The 21547-nt window shown below is 42.1% G+C and overlaps 1 protein-coding gene across 1 annotated transcript; it reads right to left on the bottom strand.

Moving 5' to 3' along the window:
- Positions 1–1736: 1736 nt before the first annotated feature.
- Positions 1737–21527, bottom strand: SLC39A9 (solute carrier family 39 member 9). Its single transcript, XM_066640305.1, has 7 exons — positions 21118–21527; positions 15204–15312; positions 11259–11456; positions 9590–9658; positions 8424–8509; positions 7068–7202; positions 1737–5449 (listed from the first exon to the last, which is right to left on the bottom strand). The coding sequence occupies exons 1-7, from the start codon at positions 21211–21213 to the stop codon at positions 5219–5221; spliced, it is 924 nt and encodes a 307-aa protein (XP_066496402.1). The 5' UTR covers positions 21214–21527; the 3' UTR covers positions 1737–5218.
- Between the last annotated feature and the right edge of the window lie 20 nt (positions 21528–21547).

Below are 21547 nucleotides of genomic sequence, written 5' to 3' on the forward strand. Positions count from 1 at the left end.
TGACTCTTCGCCTCCCACGCTGCATCTATGCAACATCTCCCAATGTTGCATCTATGCAACAGAGACCAAATGTGTACACCTGTGGGCTGGGAAAAATTGGTTGTTTTTTTAAACAAAACCCCAAAAGCTGACATTCAGGATAAATTCTGCACATATTCTAAGTAGTTGCAGAGAACAGCCAACCTAGTCCATACCAAGAGATTCAGCTCTTCCCCCAGTCCTGGACAGTGGAGGGGACAAGTAGTATGCATGCCTGCAGTAGACCTATTTCAGTTGTTCATGCAACTGAACAAGTGAGACAGTTAAAATAAGTACTATAAACACACCTCCAACTGCAAGCAGCCTTTCCTCCTTTCTGCTGCTGTCTAGGTCTGCAGCCTATGCTTGTAAAGTAAATTGAATTATTCTGGATGGCATTTTAAGCTGTCATATGTAAATACAAGAGTAACTTCTCCATTCCTTTGCTGGCAATGATTTGTAAAATGTCCTATTACTCACACAGCTTTTTTTCTTTTCACAAAATACACTAAAAGTACACTTACTTTGATATAACACAGTAGGATAAATTAAAATTGAACTATAAGTGTCAGATAAAGGACCCATTTATCACAGTAATATGACTTAATCTTTTTTTCTCTCCAGTCCCAGAAGTTGATTCCATCAAATCGAATTATAACTTCAGCAAATCCCTAGCACTTTTAAGTCAGCCAGGCTGCACAGAAATACAATACAAATAGCGTGATGCAACTTAAAACCGTCAAAAGTGCCAATTTATGATGCAGCAACAAATTAATGGCATCTAAGCCCATTTTGCCAAGAGTACCAAATTCAGTTATTTGTTCATTGTATTTTAAAATACTGCATACCCTAACTAAAGTGCTTCCTAACTAGATTCTAATAAATAGGGTGATTCTTTCTCCCCTCTACCCATAGTTCTTGTTGTACCAACACAATAATTCAGAGCCAACAGTAAACACTAGAGTAGATGAAGGCTGCTGAGCAAATTAAACCACAGGTTATGTTCTCCAGACTTTAAGCATCTCCTACCATTACAAAGCATAAAGGATTTGGAACAATACTGTGGGAAATTCCACTCTCCTAGCTCATTTTCTGGCAATATAGACTGCACAGCTGTTCTTTCAGGTAGCCTGGAGCACTCACAATTGCAGGCTGGTTTTTATAACCGTAGTTGATATACAACTCTAATGTACAGCTGATCCATTGACTTCCCGGAGAGCAAAAATGTACCTTGATTCTTCACTGAGTCTGCCCACAGCTCTCGGCACACCTTCAGAACATCTTTGGTAGTGCTCTTTCATGAAGTCATACGTTGCTGCTCTAGTTCCACTGCACATAGGTTACTTCAAGCACATAGCTACTCAGTGGTGACCTTTAATTCCTAGACAGATCCCCAAAACCTAACCACTTTCCCCAAGTTGTAGAATGCACTTATATCCTATGCACACCCATACCAATGCTTTAAACATACAATACATTCATTCCCACCCACCCACCCCCACCCTCATTGACTAGCTTTATGTGTGCAAACTTTTTTTTAAGGGAGAATTTTATATTGGTAATAGAGTCAAAAACTTCTAGGATGTCACAACTTTGGAAGCCAGAGAGTGTAGAATATATCAATACACTGTGCTGTTCACAAGACAATCCACACACTAAATGTCTTCAACAAAGCCATTCACAAGAAATGAAGCCAACTCCTTCCAGCACTGCAGCTAATAAAAATTTTAATATAATAAAAACAACATTTTTTAAACTGTTCACAATTAAAGTGAAAAAAATTAAAAATAAGGCAGCCATCCATGGAATGATTTCATGTGTACAAATGATTTTGAGGAGACATTAAAATTACACTTTTAGTACACAGAGTCAGGTATACAACTGTGAGCAGGGAACATTGTGCTCACAGAGTCAGAGATGCTCAGAAACATCACTGAAGCACAGAAAAACCAAATCTTCTTTTGAAATGAATATTCTGCTTCTGAATGTTGCTGGAAGGCCTCTCCTCAAGTCTCCTGTGGTTCATCAACAAAAGAACACAAAACAGCAGCACAATACACAAGTTCAAGTTTTCCCAATCAAATATAGCCGGCTTTGAAGGAAGCAAGCCTGCTGTTACCAAAAGTATCTGAAAGGCAGGTTATGAAGCCCTCTCTAAAAAAATTGAGTAGCCTCCTGCTGCTTCAAATTTTCACTTTTAGGAATTCCAGGAAGGGTCTTCTGTGTTTGCTTGGAGAGACTATGTTCCCTTGAAATGTTTGAGATACTCCCTTTATTTCATGAACCATGGTATTAGCATAGTCAAATCAAATATCTGAACAAAAATGTTGCACACAGATGACAAGTCTGTGGATTTCCACTCTGACTATTCACCGTTGATCTGAAACAAGTCACAAATACACCTCAACTCAGCAGTCCGTGGTTCCTAAAAGTCTATTGCTGGAGCCCCTTTGCAGCTGACAAATAAGAATTGTGGAGAGTTGAACAGGACAAAAAGAAATCCTGAACTCAAAAGATGATTATTTGGGCATGGTAAATTTACTTCTACTTAAAATGGATCTTAAAGTTAGGACTCATGGATACAAGAGATGTGGGACTCGGCTGGAGCACATCCTTAATAAGTTCAAAATTCCCTTCTTATAGCGAGCAACTTCTGCGACAATAGCTATCAGTTCAGCACAGATGAAGCACCTAGGCACCCTGGTTACTATAAAGCAGCACATCAAAACCGTGGTGCTGGAGGGAGTTATTTAACATTACTTCATTAATACACATACATTGCAATAACTGAACGAACTCCATTTTGCCTGAACACATTTAGCAAAGGTGCAGTGTCATGAGCCTTTGCTATACTGCTCCTGGGTTTTGCTGTTCTCATGCATAATGTGTGATGCATCCGGCATATTCTGATTCTAGACAATGTTCCCAAATGATTGATAACATTACATCACAAGCAAGGATAGAAGTCCAATACAGGCTTTCTGCTGGTGGCACTGGGCCCAGGCTCAGTGAGCAAGAAAGCTAGAATTGGCAGGGATTGTTTTCATCAATATGAAATGATCCAGCACAGGTAGCCTCTGACTGAGTTCTATCAAACACAAACAGCTGCTAAAAGCAGCTCTGCCTACCAGTAGGATTACCAAGACATGCTATTTCAAATATTAAATGGGGGGGGGGATGTGATTGAGTGTGGTTTAATCTCAATTCCTATACCATTTCTGTATCTATGAATTTTCAGGTCAAAGTTGTTGCTTACCCCAAAGTTCCCATTTCCCTATCTGCCAACTCAGTCTTGCCAGATTCAACCACGAGTGCAGGCCAAACTTGGCCTTTAATAATGTTAAAGTCCAGGTTATGTTCAGAGTCATCAACTATGTATGTAAAATGTGCACACAGGCCACCTCGGTTCACATAATAGATACTACAGCTATGTTTCCTCTGTGCTAAGTTTCAGGAGAAAGTATTTCTATTTTGTAACACAGAAAAGTAAAAGTCAACTTGATCCATAAGAATGCATTTTATATTTTCAAAGAAGGTTCCTATTTAGAAAACTGTAAAGCAGGCCCACACAATGCATCAAGCCCACCAGAATCTGCCAATCTCTGTTTTCGTAGATCCAGACAGGCAATTAAAGCAGGAGGTTTAACTAAACTTTTGGTGGGAATACTTCACACCTGGTAGGACTGCTGAGCATTAGTTTTACATTTGCTTTATAATGCAAATTTTCAGGAAAGCCTTTGGGGGCACTAATTATTCTATGCCAATTTTCAATTTAAGTTCCTAATATTAAAAAATTCCTCCACCACCCAACAAGATCCCCAGTAAAGTTCTGATCTTGTCTGTTGCTGCACTAATACCAAATCAACCAGAACGAATCAAACAATTAAAAATGTAGCCCTCATTAAGAACTGTACCATTAGACTCCACCATGCAGATATACAGGTGTGAAAAATGCATGGAAGACAATCTGAGTCATGCTTGCTACTGGACTGTAAATAGATGGGAAGGAGGAAAATTATTCTGTCACACTGAAACAACCAGTGTAAGAGAAACCAGATATTCCACACTTTTATCTTGTTTGCGAACAAGGCAAATGTGGCTGTTAACTGCGAAATGTTTGGTAATGGAACGAAGACTAAAATGAATGCAAAAATTGTGCACTGAGAACCTATCCGTGTCTTTGTTCCAGGTTTCTGCCCTCACTCACAATTTCCTTCATGAAATGAAGCCAAAAGGTGCTGAAGGTACCAAAAGGAAGCATCTCTTAGACAGAAAGGCATCAGTGACTGCCACTGCACTCCAGAACTTGCATTTCCACTCAACACTGATTGAAAGATTCCAAAGAGAAAAAGGACCAAATTAAACAAGTTCCCCAGAATTCAGAATGCTTCCTGCTTATGACAAGATTAAGTATTAGGTCACTGCGCTTTAGCAGAGGTAGATGCTTTGGGCATCTGGAACTCTTGCTGACCAGCAATCAACGGTATTCTGTTTTTCATCCTGTAAATAAATTGGTGTAGTGTCCCATTTAATAAGCACCCACTTCTCAGTGCTTAGAACCATCTAGTCCCCAGCCCAACATGGCTCCCTTACCGGCACAGCTGATGCGCTTCCAAGCAATGCAAGAATCCTAGCCAATAGCTTAATTGGGACAAAACTTGCCTAAGGCTTTATCACACAAATATTTCTTCACAGCTTTCGTCTTTTGCAATGACACTGTTCAAAACCTACTTCAGATGCATCCTCCAAACAACATTTGTGCCATTATTGTAATGTAAGATCTTGAGATGGTGAAAAGCAGTCCCGCATCTAGAAGGCAGCGTCCAATGTCAAGAGGTCAGCTAGGAATGCTGACATATAGAATACTTTGGTGATTATGAAATCATACTGAGCCAAACAGTTCTTCCCAAATCTGCCATAAAATCCAAGTTCAAACTTCCCTGAGAATAGGACAGGAAGTCATAATTAACAGCAGAACAAGGGAAGTTATGCAGAATTCATATCTGGTTGTCAAAAGTCCTGACTGCTACACTAAAAGCTTTCCCAGAATTCCTTCTTTTGCTTCTCATCATGCTTCTCTCTGACTCCTTGAATAGATAGGATGGTTCACAGGTAGAGAGAAAATGATAAGAGCAGGTGACATAACCAGGCTGTTGCTCACACCAGATTGAGAAGCAGAAGACGGCTGGATTTCAGACCCTTAATGCTGGTGTCCAATGGACAAAATCAGAGGAATCAAGCAACCCAGGACTAATGCTGCTACTTCCAGGCGACCGAGTCCTTTTCCTCCTGCAGAATCAGGTTTGTGGCTATGTCCCATTCCACCCACTTCAGGGAGGACATGAACTGTAGCAACATACAGAAAAGTTCCGGCAGAAAAAAGCATGGCAACTCCAGTGGCATTGACTTCCGAAAGCGCCTGTTTACTGCTCTGTAAAACAAGGAGGGAAAGGAGACAAAATTAAGGACTGATGCCTCATTAATAATACTTCTACTACTTATTCTGCTAAAAACACAAAGCCAGAGCTAGAAAGCATTAATGCCTATTCTGAAAAGACTTCCGTCACTCAAAAGCAAGTGATCTTAATAAAATTAACTTCCCTCAAAGCTCTTCCAACAATTAACCTTTGGTATATTTCCCAGTGCAAACACAGACTGCCTACAGATGGCTCATAAGAACAGCCCCACTGGATCAGGCCATAGGCCCATCTAGTCCAGCTTCCTGTATCTCACAGTGGCCCACCAAATGCCCCAGGGAGCACACCAGACAACAAGAGACCTCATCCTGGTGGCCTCCCTTGCATTGGCGTTCTGACACAGCCCATTTCTAAAATCAGGAGGTTGCACATACACATCATGGCTTGTAAGCCATAATGGATTTTTCCTCCAAAAACTTGTCCAATTTCCTTTTAAAGGCATCCAGGCCAGATGCCGTCACCACATCCTGTGGCAAGGAGTTCCACAAACTGACCACACACTGAGAAAAGAAATATTTTCTTTTGTCTGTCCTAACCCTCCCAACACTCAATTTAAGTGGATGCCCCCTGGTTCTGGTGTTATGTGAGAGTGTAAAGAGCATCTCTCTATCCACTTTATCCTTCCCATGCATAATTTTGTATGTCTCAATCATGTCCTCCCTCAGGCATCTCTTTTCTAGGCTGAAGAGGCCCAAATGCCATAGCCTTTCCACATAAGGAAATTGCCCCAGCCCAGTAATCATCTTAGTCGCTCTCTTTTGCACCTTTTCCATTTCCACTATGTCCTTTTTGAGATGTGGCGACCAGAACTGGACGCAATACTCCAGGTGTGGCCTTACCATCGATTTGTACAACGGCATTATAATATTAGCCATTTTGTTCTCAATACCTTTTCTAATGATCCCAAGCATAGAATTGGTCTTCTTCACTGCTGCCGCACATTGGGTCGACACTTTCATCAACCTGTCCACCACCCCAAGATATCTCTCCTGATCTGTCACAGACAGTTCAGTACCCATCAGCCTATATGTGAAGTTTTGATTTTTTTTGCCCCAATGTGCCTGATTTTACACTTACTGTGGAAAAAGCTAAGTAATTTGTTTCCATTCAACCAAGGCAGAAAGGGCACATGATTTAGCAGAAACCACAGTCTACAGAAGAGTCATTCTTCTAGTCACAGCACAATTGTTGGGCAATTTAATATCATTCCACTCAAGAAGGCACAGCAGTATTTGCTTAGCTATAACTCATGTCCTTTACATGCTTATTACTGTATCTGCAAAACTGGCAGGTCAAGATAAACATGTGCATAAAGCACTTCTGAAATATTCTATTGAACCCCCACTTCACTCCCAGCTCTTGATCACTCTAAGATGGTAATCGGCGTTTTCTCTAAGCCGAGCACCTCTCTGCTGCGCTCCACACATCCAGAGCTTGGTAAGCCAGAAGCTGGGTGATGATGTCATCACCGAACATCCAGTGGCAATGTCACAACAAGTAGTGCAGCTGCCAGAGGGGCCAGTGCAACAGCACAGACCCCTTACAGGGAAAGTTGCAGATAATAAGATTTACCTTGCTAAGCCCCAAGTAAGTCACCATTGACATTACAGGTGCTGCTAGTGCAAAAACCAGCAAGTGCTTCCTGATTCGATTCCTTTCAAGGCCAGCATGCATAAGAAAAGAGACAAGGCCAAAGGCAGCTGGTGCCTACAAGAGAAAAAAAGATCTTGGTAATTTACTATTATGTACAAATACAAAATAGGCTGCATTAATTACTACTACTGCTCATGTGAAAAGTACATGCAGCTAACACCAATACACAATGCTCTATACAGAAAGACTACGAACTGCATCCTATCTGGGTTTCTCCTCATGTTATGTTCCTTCTACTCATGAGACACTTCAGCATTTCCTTTTTACAACTTACAGATTCAACTACTATGGCTGGTATGGGCATTTCAAAGCCAAAGGATTTGAATGATCATGACAAAGCCACAGCAACATAGCCAGGGATGTCTAGACCCACTCTAGATCCCACCTGAAACAATTTTATTAACTGCTCAAAGATAACCATCAAAATGCAGTCCCACAAGCTTCTGCAGTAGTAATTTTTCTCCTTTCCCTAATATTTTATTTTTACATTAACTACCCATTAGCCATCTGCAGTGAGAAATCAAGATTTATGTACAAGTGAGTATCCACGTTTTTGAATTTAAAAAGCCAGTTCGAGAAGATATTTGATTCAGATGTTAGTGGTAATAAGACTGGGAACCGAGTAATTTTAATCAGTCCAAATTCTCTGAAATTTCACCCCCCCCCAGCAATTTGGGGGGGGGGGTATTATGCACAAAGGGACAATTTATGTATGATTTGACTAGCAACCAGAAATCAAAATCAACTACATTTAACAGCTGTCTGTAGAGATTATAACCAAGTTGGAGGTGGGGGGGGGGGATGAGAAATAAGACAGAGGATGTGATAAAAGATAGAAGTACTTGAAGGGAAGAGATAGAATTGCCAATTTTAATACTGATGTATTCCAACATCGCACAGGGCATACCTTCCAATTTACAGGTGAGAGCTATAGAAATCTGTCAAGAATCTGTGATATGCATCATACATAATCACTTGTATATATTAACTGCATGATGGGAAAAGCTCTCTTGGATACATACATGCAAGAGAAATACACACATTAAAAATAAAAATTTGGCTAGCACAACATTGTTGCAATGGCATACTTTGGGATACAAAGTCTTGCCCTAAACAGAAACGCTGTGAGAAACACACATACTGTTTTTTGAAAAAAGCTCTTGAATCATGATTGGTGCCACCACTGAAAAGATCTGCCTACTAATTCAAATCAATGACTCCCAATAGTGAATGCCATCCAAGTGCACTATAAGAGACTTCATACTCAAGACTTACCTTATGCAGCATAATTGCAACAAACACTATTAGCTGGACACTCGTCTGAGATGTGGAAGCAGCTGCACCCAAGGCAACACCATCAGCTTAATAAGAGGAAAAACAAACAAAAGTGAATCCATCAGTGGATCAAAGGATTACTGGGACCAACTTACACAAGAAAACAAAGTCTATCATGCAGTATTGGCCCATGACATCTTGCTGCCCAAAGCACTAAAACCAAAATTCACCTCCCCTCCTTATCAAAATAACACCCCCAGTGTCTTCTCTCTTCCAAATCTTTCCCCCTTCCTATTAGAAAGGGAAGGAGGAAAAGCAGCATGGTTCCCTTTTGCTTTCCTTCCTCTGCAGGTCATATGAGTGCGCTGCATCCACAAACCAGCCTACAATTGGCTGCTTGAAGTGGCCTACTTCATATAAATTATTGCATTCACCACACTTGCCTAAATTTGCTTCCCCTTCCTAGATGACAGAGAAACAAAAGATCAGTTTGATAGCAGATCCATAATAGTTTCAACTAAATTCACAAACACAGGCAGCTTTCCTATTCAGGCCTGCCCACAAGGACTTGAGTTTTCTAAAGCATACCAGAAACATTCCTAGTTTTTCTTAAACTGCCTGCAGGTTAGAGTCAGAGGAATGTTGTATTTTATTTCGGAACTACTGTCACAATAAAAGCATCCTTTGCCTTTTTTTGTCACAATAAGAGTGCCCTTAAAAGATGTAAGGGGAAGAGGAGAGGACGAGAGTTCCGAGGGCTTGCTGCGGACCCACCACTTATTAACCATCATGCTAGTTAAAATAGTGATTGCTAAAAAGACTCCCATTGATGCCGCATACCTTCCAGTCCACAGAGCTGATCTAGCAGCTGTCCTCCAGCCAATTTCCTGCATGCAGCCTGAGCTACACACAATTCATTACACAGACATTCCTAAGAATTTTTGCGAGTCTTCTTTCCCTTCACTCCCATCCAGTACAAAAAAAGCTTTCAGTAAGTTCGGAGAGAGGTATAATGAGCATGCTACAGAAGACTTCCTCAACCAACAATGCTTGCTACTGATGTCATATAATCCTAAGCAAACCAAGTCTAATTATTACACAGGCAATCTGACAACATCCAAAGGCTTTTGGCCTTAGCAAAAAAAAGCACAAACACAATAACGCACCTGCAGCATGGACAACTAGCCCCAGTGTAGTAGTAATTTTGGAATTGCCTGCCCTTGCTGCTTCTGGGTCTGAAATAATTAAGACATCACAACCAAATAAGATATAAGCAAATATGTAGAGAATCCTAAAAGAGAAATATTGCAGAAGTTAAGGCACAACTTTTCAGTTAAAACCAAACAGTACAGCTTAGCAGGTAAATCTGCATTTCAGACTAATTCTTGGAATTTGGGGTTGTGGATGTAAAATATTCCTCCAGCAAATTCCTCAAGGGACCCTATAACATAATTTTCCTGTCGCCCCTCCCTATTTATAACATGTTGAATTTCACCTAATACCAATAGCTGTATTTTCACTAAGCTCAAATTGAACTAGATTTTCCTTACAGCCCAATCCTATACATCAGTGGTTCCCAAACTTGCTTGGGCTGTGATGTCCCTGGAACCAGGAACTTGAATAACGGTGTAACAAAATATGTGATGCAGTGACAGCATTGCCATTCACATGTTCAAAAGCCTAGCACAAGACTCCAAAGCATGGTAAGAGGGTCAGAAGGGCTTTTTGCAACGCAGTTTTGGCGTGAGTAAAGTTGTAGAGTATACCAGAGAATCTATTTTATTTCCGACCCTCTGCTTTCATCACCTTGCCCTGCAAGCCCCGACACCCACTATTGTTCATGCAGACCATACAACTCACCATAGATACTCGAGCATAAGTCAACTGCACAGATAAGTTGAGAGGAGGTTTTGAGCAAAAAAAATAAATCATGTACTTTTCTATGACCCTCAGATAAGACTGGGAAATGTGGGTATCTGACTATAAGTTTGTAGGATCTTATCCAAGACCAGAAAAATAACCTACCAGAATTGTTAAGAACTGTACAGTCTCTAATTTATTTAAAATATAGTAAAACATCATGAGATACATTTTTATTAATTAACTTATTAAATTCTGGGTAAACACTATTAGAGTAAGTGCACTGTACACAATATACCAGTAAAACCATTAATCAAATCCTTCTTTAATGTGCCCGGTGTGTTACGCCAGAGGTTCCACATACAACATAACACATAACTGGGAGCATGCAATTCAGTTCACAGTGGAGACACAAGCAATAAGGAATGACCATGAGCAAGTGCAGCTACAAATAGTTGCAAACCAATATACTCAGAAGTAGACCCATTGCTTTCCATGGGCGTTATTCTTAACACTGAATTGTAGCCTGGGACCGAAAGCCTTGAGCTCTGTCTTACTTTTTCTCAGGATAATAAAGGTTAACTCTGTCTGCAACTTGCCTGAAGGGGTCGCCATGGAGATTAATAGCCCTCCCATTATCTCTGCATTGTCCTCTGGCTTCTCCTTGTCTGAATAGCCTTGACCCCTGAGTGACCTCACAGATAAGGTGTGATGATCTAAGCTCGATTTATTGGCAGAAATTTCTCACTTTATAGGCAAGAATCTACAGTATATGAAAATGTTTTGTCAGCAGGAGAGCTGTATTTATTATGCAATACACAGTATCCTGTTGACAAAACATTTTCCTTATAGCATAGTGTTCAACAACTGCTCACTTACTTCAACCATGAACCCCATAATTGTATTCATCTATCTGAATATTTCAAGACATACTTGTCATTCATTGCAGTTGCCTATCAAGAAAACTCGACTTACCGTCTGCAGTGTGTACGTGAGAGCTGCCAATCTGATCTACCAGAAGCATGAAGACAAAGCCAAGGACAAGGGAGACTCCAATGTATGCATGTAATCTTGAATGGTCATGGTTGTGGTCATGGTCATATACGACTGGAACATCTGCAGCTTTCTCAGATTCAACTGCTTTTTGAGTCTCGCTGACTGGGTGGTGTTTTGCTAAAAAAAGAAGCAAGGTAACTTTGAATTAAAAGCACAGAAGCCTCAACCATTACACTCTCACTATATTTTTACTGCTAACATCATTAGACAATTTGCAGCCTTCCAAAGCATTTTTGTATTTTATGACACGGCCAATCAACACTAAATGCTAACATTTATCTTCAGCTAATTTAGACAAAGATGTGAAATAGCCTCTTTTCCTGGGTTACAGTCAAAAATGCCTTGCAAAAGGACAGATTGCCCCAATTTTTGACCATTCCCTTTTTCACTGCAGGCCTTGTGCTACATGCTGCACTATTCCAGAGGATTCCTCCAAACTTCTCAGAAGCTTCACAGAGGGAGGAAAAGGCAGAAAACCCTCACTGCATGAGTAGAACTCTACACGTGCTTCTCTAGATCCAGTCCATTTTTAGGAGAACGATGCCAAATTGCTCTTGTAAGCTCTTGAAATAACTGCAGCTTAAAAGTAATGAAAACTAGAATACAAACAATGTATTTTCATACTTCAGCATTTGCATGCTTTCATATTTTTAAAGACAATTTTACATTTAAAATAAAGTTCTAATCGGCTATTATAAGAACTCAAACCTCATTTCTAACAGATGGTGGTCATGACCTTTAAACTCAAATATTTGAGTGAAAATTAAAAAAACTAAAAAGCCTATGGGTGGAAAGAGAAAGTATGCGCACACACAGAGTGGCAATCCAGAATTTCTAGGCACCAGGAACAAACACCTGTGGGTAAATCAATTATATGTCTCCAATGGCCTTGAGGGCCATTGCAGAACCTTGAGGAGACTACAGAACCCCCTCCACCATCTTTTCCCCCTACAGGAAGACTGACTGATCCCGGTAACAGCCATTGTAGATCAGCTGTGGATACCTCCCTATTGGCCAGCCATAGTAGAAGCTGTACTAAGGCAACCCCGTTCGTGACCCCAAATCGGGATGATGCAACACTCTGGGCAATCACGTCTGCCTGGAAATCTGTGTGCAATGCCCACTGGGACATTGTATCATAGATGTGACTGGCCAGAGCGTAGCATTGTTCCAATCTGGGGACATGAAATCCCACGGTATGCCAGAATGGTAATCGCCAGCTACTCCAGGGAAGGCATTCCCGGAGTGCACTGGTCTCCATTCTGGAGATCACTGTACTAAGGCATGGGTATCCACTTTTTTATTTTAGATGCTCATACCTGGAGTGCCCCAACAATGAGGATTAAAAACATGCTTTTTAAAGAGCTGAAAGCTTTCTCCAGGTATCACATTCCACATCAGATTTTGTGCTGGTATTACAGTCAAAGTTATTCGTTAAATAATATATTCAACTAAACTAAACATATAATTGGAGAAAGAGAAATTAGAGTTCCTTTCTACAGGTCAAAATTAAAGCTTCAGTAAAACATTTTGAAAAAAATTAATACAAGTGCTGTTTTTCATGAAGGACTGAGCAAACCAAGGTATAAATGGATATGCACCAAAACATGCAAAAAGCAGCAATTTCAGCATCCTTCCCTTTCCACTATCATCACTGTACCACTGTAATATCAGTGAGTGGATGAACAACAAAGCAGGTAGGGCTCATTTGCAGGGCAGTTGTATTGGTTGGTTAGCCAACTACTGGAATCTGCAATATTCAACTGTAATATTTTTCTCTTATCAAAAGATGGCATTCACCTGTCATGCATGGCTAGCTAGTCAGTACCAACATAGCTCTTGGTTAACTGTGAAGATTTTAACCACTTACATTAAACACAAAAAATATGAAGTCTAAAATAATACCCTAAAACAGGTCAGTGCTTATTAGTCCTGAAAGGATCTAAACAGTGGTCTAAATGCTGTACACTCACGAGTACAAAGATATCAAGCATTCATTATCTTTACACTTCTATCAGCATCTAATTCATATAGCAACATATCAAAAACAAAATGTAAGAGCCCAATCATAAGGGCCTGAGCGCTGGCAGAAGGAGTGCACTGCTGGTGCTGGGTGAAGAGGTGCCAGTTGGTGCTGGGCCTCAGCGCTGGGAGGACACCTATGGTGAGTCACTGGGGATAAGCAGCACTGATGCGTGGCACTGCAGCTTTTTCAGGCAGGGGGAGGCATTCCAGGGTGGAGGGTGGGGAGGGCAGAACAGGGGAAGGACTGGTTGGGAGTGGTGTGGAAGTGGCTGCAAAGCCCGACACAGGGCTTCTCAAGTCTGCGCTGGTAAAATAAGTGATGCAAACTTGAGTAGCCCCATTGCAGGGCCTGGGGCTTTCCTCGGTGGAAGGGGACAATGCTTTTTTTTCTATTTGCTTCAACCTTAAAAGACTGTGGAAGAATTAACAGAGGAAATCAAAAATACATTATTTAGATGCAGTGTAACCAGTCTCTGCATTTACTCTTTTCTGGCATTTTGTTTACATTTAGGACCCAATCTCAGACCTGCTAAAGATCTTTTTAGTCAAAATATGTCCTGAAGGTTACAGGAAGCCAAATTCTGAAAAAAAACTGTGCTTTCAGGAATCTTTGCCTCCCACCCCCTACCAAGCTGAACTGCCTCATTTGGCAAGTGAGAAAAAATTCAGTAATTCTTCTAAGCCCTCTGCACTTGTCAGAGGACTTGAGAGGTAGAGTTCTCTCACATGTAATTACCTGTAATTTAGATTAAAGAAGAAATAAACAGCAGGGGAGTCTACTACTGTTTTTTTTTACTTCTTCAGACAGCAATGCAAAGAAATTATGTTACAGGCTACTAAGAGCCCTTGTCAGAGGTGCTTGACAGTAGCAAGTGGAATTGTCAACATTTCAGTATAACCCTAAGGCAGGGCTTTTCAGACTAGGGTGTCCTGACACCCCAGCCTGTGGGCCCTGGCCTCTTCTCTTTAAGGGGCAGGGGCAGAAAGGAAGTAGGGGCACAATCCCCAGGACTGCGGTGCTCAGGGGGCTACAGGGGCGTGGGTGCACTTACCCGAGCCTCCTGCAGCCTCCCAGGGGTGCGGGGAGCCCTCCACGACCTTCTGCAGGGCTCCCTGCTGCTTCAGAAGTGAAAGTGGAACGATCACACTCCACTTCTGCAAAACCGGAAATGGAGCGCGATCGCTCCACTTTCATTTTTGAAGCTGCAGAGAGCCCTGCAGAAAGTTGCGCAGGGCTCCCCACACCCCCAGGAGGCTGCAGGAGGCTCGGGTAAGTGGACCCAAGCCCCTGCAGCCCCCTGAGCGGTACAATCCTGTGGACCACGCCACTGCCTTCCCCCGCCCCTGCTGCCTCCCCCTCCTGCCCCTGCGAGAACTTAAAGCGGCTTTCAAACTCCCGGAGAGTTTGAAAACCGCTGCCCTAAGGGCTACAAACCTGCTTAAAAGAAATAAAGAGAAAGTCAAGTTTCACACATTGCTGAGTTGTGTCTAATTTGCTGAGTTGTGTCTGAGTTGTGTCTAATGATTGTGTCTAATGATTGTGTCTAATGACACAATCAGAGAATGTGACCTGCAAAAGTTCACTTCATAGAATTCCATCAATGTCCACAACAAATGTAATTGTCACAATGTTAAATTTGTGGACAAGGATAAAAAAGCAGCTTAGAGTAACATAGGGGGGTTGAGTCAGTGTGCTGGTGTAGTGGTAAATGCATCAGACTTAAGCTAGGAAATACAAGGTCACACCATCACTCAGCTACAAAGCTTAATGAGTACTTTGGGTTAGTCACCATCTCTCAGTCCAGTATAGCTCAAAGTACAATAATGCTGTTTTCTTACCCTCCAATATATCTTCATAAAGTGCATGCACGCCTTCAGGCACAATGACGGCCAAAGCTGTTCCACAAAGGAGCCCAGCACCAAGTACCGTGACCAGTTTTAACCTTTCCTGCAAATAAATTGAATAATTAATATTTCATAGGAATCAAAAATCTGTCCCTATAACAAATTTGAGGATAGATATCTGCTTGGATCAAAAGATACCTTGCTCAAGGGGAAAGTTCTGCTTATCCAAGGCTAAGTTTCCCAATTCATCTTACCTGCTCCACTCCCTTGCACCACAGGTCATGCTGTTTGGGAGGATATTTTTCATTTATAATTTAGCATTGGGTCTGAATTAAGCCCCAAAGTTAAAAAGTGGCTTTTCTATGTATAAAAAATTACAGGGAAAAATATCTGAGGATAAGCATTATAAGTGACACAACAATACATGTGTTTGTAGTATTTTGAACCCAGGGACTAACATGAATTCACAGATGCTAGAGGCAGGAGACAACAATATATAAAATCCTTGAGGCTGATCCTGTACTCCTATTTTATGCCTCTGGCTACTTGAGTTCCATAATATGTTCAATTCTCAAAAACAGGAATGTCTATGACAGCAGGCACTCATCTATAAGTCAATCCCACAGATAAGTCGAGGGCAGGCTTTGAGCCAAAAAATCATGGAATTTTCTATGACCCTCAGTTAAGACGGGGTTAAACTCAGGGGGTATCTGACTATAGCTTTGTCTGATTTTACCCGAGGCCAGATCCTGAAAAATAACCCACCACTAATTGTTACCTAAGAACTGTAGTTTCTAATTTATTAAAAACATAGTAAAAGATCATAAGATTTTTATTCTTTTAAAAAATTCTGGTCTTCACCACTTTTTTGTAAACACTATCAGAGTAAGTGCACGGTAAACAACATACCAGTAAAACAGTGGTTCCCAACCTGGTATTCATGTACTCCCAGGGACACTCAACAGGACCTTTAGGGGTACTTGAAAAAGAATGGAATAATGGCAGAAAGAGGCATGCTCCAGAATGCCTTGCAAGGCAGGAATGCGAAAGCTCCACCAATAGCTAGTTTTTGGTCATCAATTCATCTATGAACCAGTGATTGAAAACTAGCACAGTAAAAAAGCTGAAACATAATATGGAAAGTGATCAATCACCCAGAATTTCTCAGCACACTTCTGGTGCAAAACAGTGCAAAGGCAGAGTCTTCTGTTCTTCAAACAGATAAAAAGAGAAAACAGTGTGATAAATACATGAAGTCTGGGCTTTCATAGAGAGGAGATGAGTACTTGTATTATTTATTACAAACATTTTGCTAATATGAAGGGTACAATTTATGGAAATGGGCTGCCAAGGGATATGCAAGTGAAAAAGGTTGGAAACCACTGCAGGAGAACCATGAATCAAATCCACCTTTAAGGTGACTGGTGTGTTAAGCCAGAAGCTCTACATACAACATACAACCCATAACACATAACTGAGAGTGTGCAATTCAATTCACAGCAGAGAGATGCAGCTGCATATATTTGCAACCCTTTTTACTCAGAGGAAGACCCACTGCTTTCCATGGGTGTTATTCTTAAGTAATGGTGCAATGAATTGCCTGGGACTTTATTTCTATTAGGGGAGGAGGATCCCATCCTAGTGTTGAAAAAAACAGACCTGCTTTGCAACCATTTGCAAAGCAGAACCAGGCTGCAGCAGAAGGAAGGAGAATAAAAGGTTAACTTTGGCTGGAATTTCCCAGTGAAGTTGCTGTAGAAACCAACTGCCTCTAATGAGCATTGCCTGCCTGCTGCTTGAGAAAGAAACTAAACTTTTCAGAGTTGAAAGGCTCTGCCCTCTGATTGACCTGGAGATAAGGTGAAGTGATAATTGGAGCTTGATTACTTGGTAAAAATTTTAGGTACTATAGGTAAGGTATTATAGGCAAGGTGATTATAGGTACTATAATTCTCTAAACAGCATTAATATTTATTTAAATTTCACAAAGCATTATTTAGCCCAGAAAATATCAGTTTTTGCTAATAGAATGATCTGTACATGTTTACATAGAAGAAGGATTTACTTTGTTCAGCAAGAGCCTTCATGTGAGTGATCTTACTTTGTTTCTTTCTATGTGTACAATGTAAAACAGAAAACCGTGTCCTGCCTCTAACCAGACAGAATTCTACAATGTCTGTGGGCTGTGCAAAGTTTTTGTATTATACCCTAGGGCAGGGGTGCCCAAAGTTTTTAGCAGGAGGGCCACATCATCTCTCTGACACTGTGTCGGGGGCCAGGGAAAAAAAGAATTAATTTACATTTAAAATATGAATAAACTTACATAAGTTTACATAAATGAATATATTAAAGATGAACTTATATGAATCAGTGAAGTTCTTCCAGTAGCTCAAGGCCTATTCATGAATAAACCAAGGTTGGCCTTTCCTTTGCTGCCACTACTGCATCACAGACGTGAAACAGCAAGCAGTGAAGGAAGCCCTCATCCCACAGCTCACAGGAGAGGTCAAACAGTCGCCCTCATGCTGAGAGCAACTGCATCGGGCCAGTGTGGGCTCCAACAAATTTCTGGAGGGCCAGAGGCTCATAGGAGACTGGGGGCTCTCTGAGGGCCACATTGGGAGTCCCCGAGGGCCACAAGTGGCCCCAGGGCCGGGGTTTGGGCACCCCTGCCCTAGGGAATAAGAAGACTATTTAGTACAAACTAATATGTTGTAATCATTATTGCAAACAGTTAGCATGCATGCTTGTTCAGAAACTTCCAAATGAGAAAACTGTTAAATCAACAAGTCAGTCCTTTTTATTGATAAATTAAATTGCCTTAAATCCACTCTGACGTTTCCTCAGTTACCAAAAAACCTCTTTCTTATTAAACACATGAATGTATTACTTTGTGGGGGTGGAGTACACTCCCCCCCCTTAACTACAAAATAGAGCTGAACATTCAAGCAGGACAAGACAATAGTGTTTTGTTATATTTCATAATCTCTGCAGAAGCTCCTTTTTAAAAAAAATAACTTTTTCCCCTGCATATTTTGAAAAACAAAAGATTGGTCAAATTTATTTCCACTAATTAAACAGATCATTGAACTAGATAGAACAAGCCAGTCTATTAACAAGCTATATAAGGTGATAGGAGGAATCAAAAGTTGGTAAAACTGTGGGCTGGCAAGGTATTTGTATTAGAATGAAAAGCTGGCATATTTGATAAAAATAACTAAAAGACTGTCTACTCCAAAAATTTACTCTAATCAGCATTATTTCCAAATTATTCACATTTTAGCATTTTACATTAGCATGACCATTTTTGCCAACAAGACTTTAGCTTAGAGAGTCCTACAGCAACACTGACATTTCCAAGTAACGCACAATATTTATTCCGATATATATCACATATACTTCCGTTAAGTATGCTGCCATCTGTACATATCACAGTTGTAGAACTATTTTAAAAGTGTATCAGTGTTTACTGTTACATGTTGGATTTCAACTACATAAAACTGCCTCAAATACGAGAAGCTACTCATTTTACTTTGTGTTTAGAGTCTTTAACACAACACCGGAACATTTTTCTCCCAAGGCTTGCAACATTTTCAAAAAATGTTGTCAGTGCCAACACCAAGTTGCTGGGGACCTTGAGACAAAACCTGGCACTGGATCCCCCCCCCCCACAGGGTCAGAGAGGCCAAGTGGGCCTTCAGGCAATCCCTGACCTGACCAGCCTTGGACACCAACCATGAATAGTGTACTCAATGAATATTTATCTCCCCCTCCCCATTATAAAAAATATAGCAAGTTAAATAAGGAGAATTACAAATAGTCTCTTTCCAAAATTTGCTAGACAAAAGGTATGGAATAAATTATCTATGTCCAAATTTCATTCATCAGCAATGTTGGGCAATCTGATGATAGGTATCCGAAGCTGGATGTTTGCCATATAAAGAAACTTAATTCTCAATACTATGGACAAATGAAAACATTTCTGTGTGCCTCATTTGAACAGGTACTCAGTAGTTTAACATATACTGAACTACATAACCATGCAATGCTATACAAGTTTACTCCCAGGTAACAGTGTACAGGACTGCAGCTGTGCACCTATGAAGCTACCTTCTGCCATCAGACCATTGATCCATCTAGTTCAGAACTGCCTATCTACACTACACTAACAAAGTCTCAGATGGGGCTTTTTGCAGCTGTATCTAGAGATGCCAAAGACTGAATCCAGACATAAAGCAACAGGTGCTCTGCCACTTCACTGTGGTCCATATGGTAACATTTAACACCACAAAAGTAACCTAGAATTGGCGATTACACATCTAACACAAGCAATTTTCAGGTGTTCTGCCACTTCACTGTGGGCCATATGGTAACATTTAACACCACAAAAGTAACCTAGAATTGGCGATTACACAACTATCTAACACAACGGATTTTCAACTGGTGTGCCATGGAATTTGGGGGAGGGTAATTTATTAGTAGGGCCACTGGGGATGAGAGTCCCCACCAGCAGCATGGTATGCCTTATTAATTGTAAAAAAAACTGATGGTGCACCCTGAAAATTTTAGCACCTTCGAAGAGTGCCCTGAGATGAAAAAGGTTGAAAATCACTAACACAACTGAGGCAGGGGGAGGGGGGAGAGCTCACAGTATAGTGACATTAACAGTCAGTCACCAAACGTGCAAGTTCAAATAACTTTCTGCAACTTCTTTCTTGGTGGGTTGCTGTACTGAACTGGGATAGTGAGGTATGAATTCAGATGAGCAGACTTCCTTTTTCCAGGACATGTTCTTTCTTAGCCTCATGTCCTATAAAAACTTATACGTCGCCCTTTTCTCTGTGATTGGGCCCCTGCAGGCAGCACATAACCTTCTTGTAATTAATAAATTATGTGATATGGTTTTAAACTTAATAAGCAATATAGTGTTTAAACTAACTACATGAAATCAACATACAGGTGTTTTTAGCTTTTATTTTGTCAAGTCCTACATTTTTCTTGGATGTTATAAAAACATAAGAATCAGCCTGTTGGATGAGGCCAAAGGCCCATCTAGTCCTAATTTCACTGGCTCACCAGTTACTTTAGGGAGCACATAAGAGACCTGCATCCTGGTGCCCTCCCTTGCACCTGGCATTCCGAGGTAGCATTTCTAAAAACCATGAGGTTGCACATACCCATCATGGTTTAACATAAACATAAGAACGTAAGAAGTGCCCCACTGGATTAGGCAAAAGGGGTGCATCTAGTTTAGCTTCCTGCATCTCACAGTGGCCCACCAGATGCTTCAGAGAGCACACAAGACAAAAAGAGTCCTACATCCTGGTGCCCTCCCTTGCAACTGGCATGTCATAAGAACTTAAGAGCCCTGCTGGATCAGGCCAAAGGCCCACCTGGTCTGGCTTCCTGTATCTCACTGTGGCCCACCAGACGCCCCACAGAGCACACAAGGCCACAAGAGACCTGCATCCTGTGCCCTCCCCTGCACCTGCCATTCTGAGGCAGTCCAGGTGGTTGCACAGACCCATCACAGCTTGTAACCCATGACATGGGACTTTCCCTCCAGAATCCTGTCCAACCCCCTGCTGAAGGCACCCAGGCCAGGCGACATCCCACATCCTGCAGCAAGGAGTTCCACAGACTAATGACATGTGGGTTTTGCCTGTCCCGACACCAGCGTTAGCTGGTCCTCGTCCTGTGTGAGAGAGACACGCTTTAAAAGCCCCTTTTGCAGGCACCGCAACTGCATCCTGTTGCAGGGAGTTCCACTGCCCAACCGTATGCTGGGTAAATAACATTTTCTGACCCTCCTGACCCTGCAAGGGGCAGTACGCCCCAGTCCACTTGACCCCCCGCCGCCCGTCCCAGCGCGTCCCTGTGGAGCTGGAGAGCCGCAGGTCTTCCTCACCTCGGAGAAGTTGACGGCCAGGGGGATGATGCCGGCCACGTAGCAGCCCACCAGCATGGCCAGGGACAGCAGACCGATGGACAGGAAGTCGTCCATGGCTGGGGGCAGCGGGGCGCCTCGGCTCAGGCGGGGCTTCCCGTCCTCCCCCCACAGCCACTCGCTGTCAGGGGCCGCCCCGCCGCCTGGGACCGGCCGCAGCAGCCCTGGGCGCCCCCACCTGCGCTGACGCCGCGGCCAGGCAGACCCCTCAAGGCGCGGGGCGCGAAGGGGCGTCGCTTCGTCTCCCCTCAGGCGGCGGCTCCTCGCGGGCAGGCCCGGTAGGGAGGGCCCTCGGCGGCTACAGCGGGCTCTGAGGGGGGGGAGGAGCCGCCTGCCAGCCCAGCCCAGCTCGGCCGCGAAGGCCAAGTGGCAGCTCCTCACTCGCTTCCGC

The sequence above is a fragment of the Tiliqua scincoides genome, chromosome 1 (assembly GCF_035046505.1).
Source record: "Tiliqua scincoides isolate rTilSci1 chromosome 1, rTilSci1.hap2, whole genome shotgun sequence".
In the NCBI taxonomy this organism is placed as follows: domain Eukaryota; kingdom Metazoa; phylum Chordata; class Lepidosauria; order Squamata; family Scincidae; genus Tiliqua; species Tiliqua scincoides.

What these genes read in the sequence shown, in the direction of transcription:
- SLC39A9 (XM_066640305.1), bottom strand. Translation starts at nt 21,213, where the DNA reads ATGGACGACTTCCTGTCCATCGGTCTGCTGTCCCTGGCCATGCTGGTG. An exon ending in TCACGTACACACTGCAGACG is followed by an intron (nt 9,659 to 11,258) that starts GTAAGTCGAGTT and finishes TAATTATTTCAG; the next exon opens with ACCCAGAAGCAGCAAGGGCA. An exon ending in TTGCAATTATGCTGCATAAG is followed by an intron (nt 7,203 to 8,423) that starts GTAAGTCTTGAG and finishes TTTCTCTTGTAG; the next exon opens with GCACCAGCTGCCTTTGGCCT.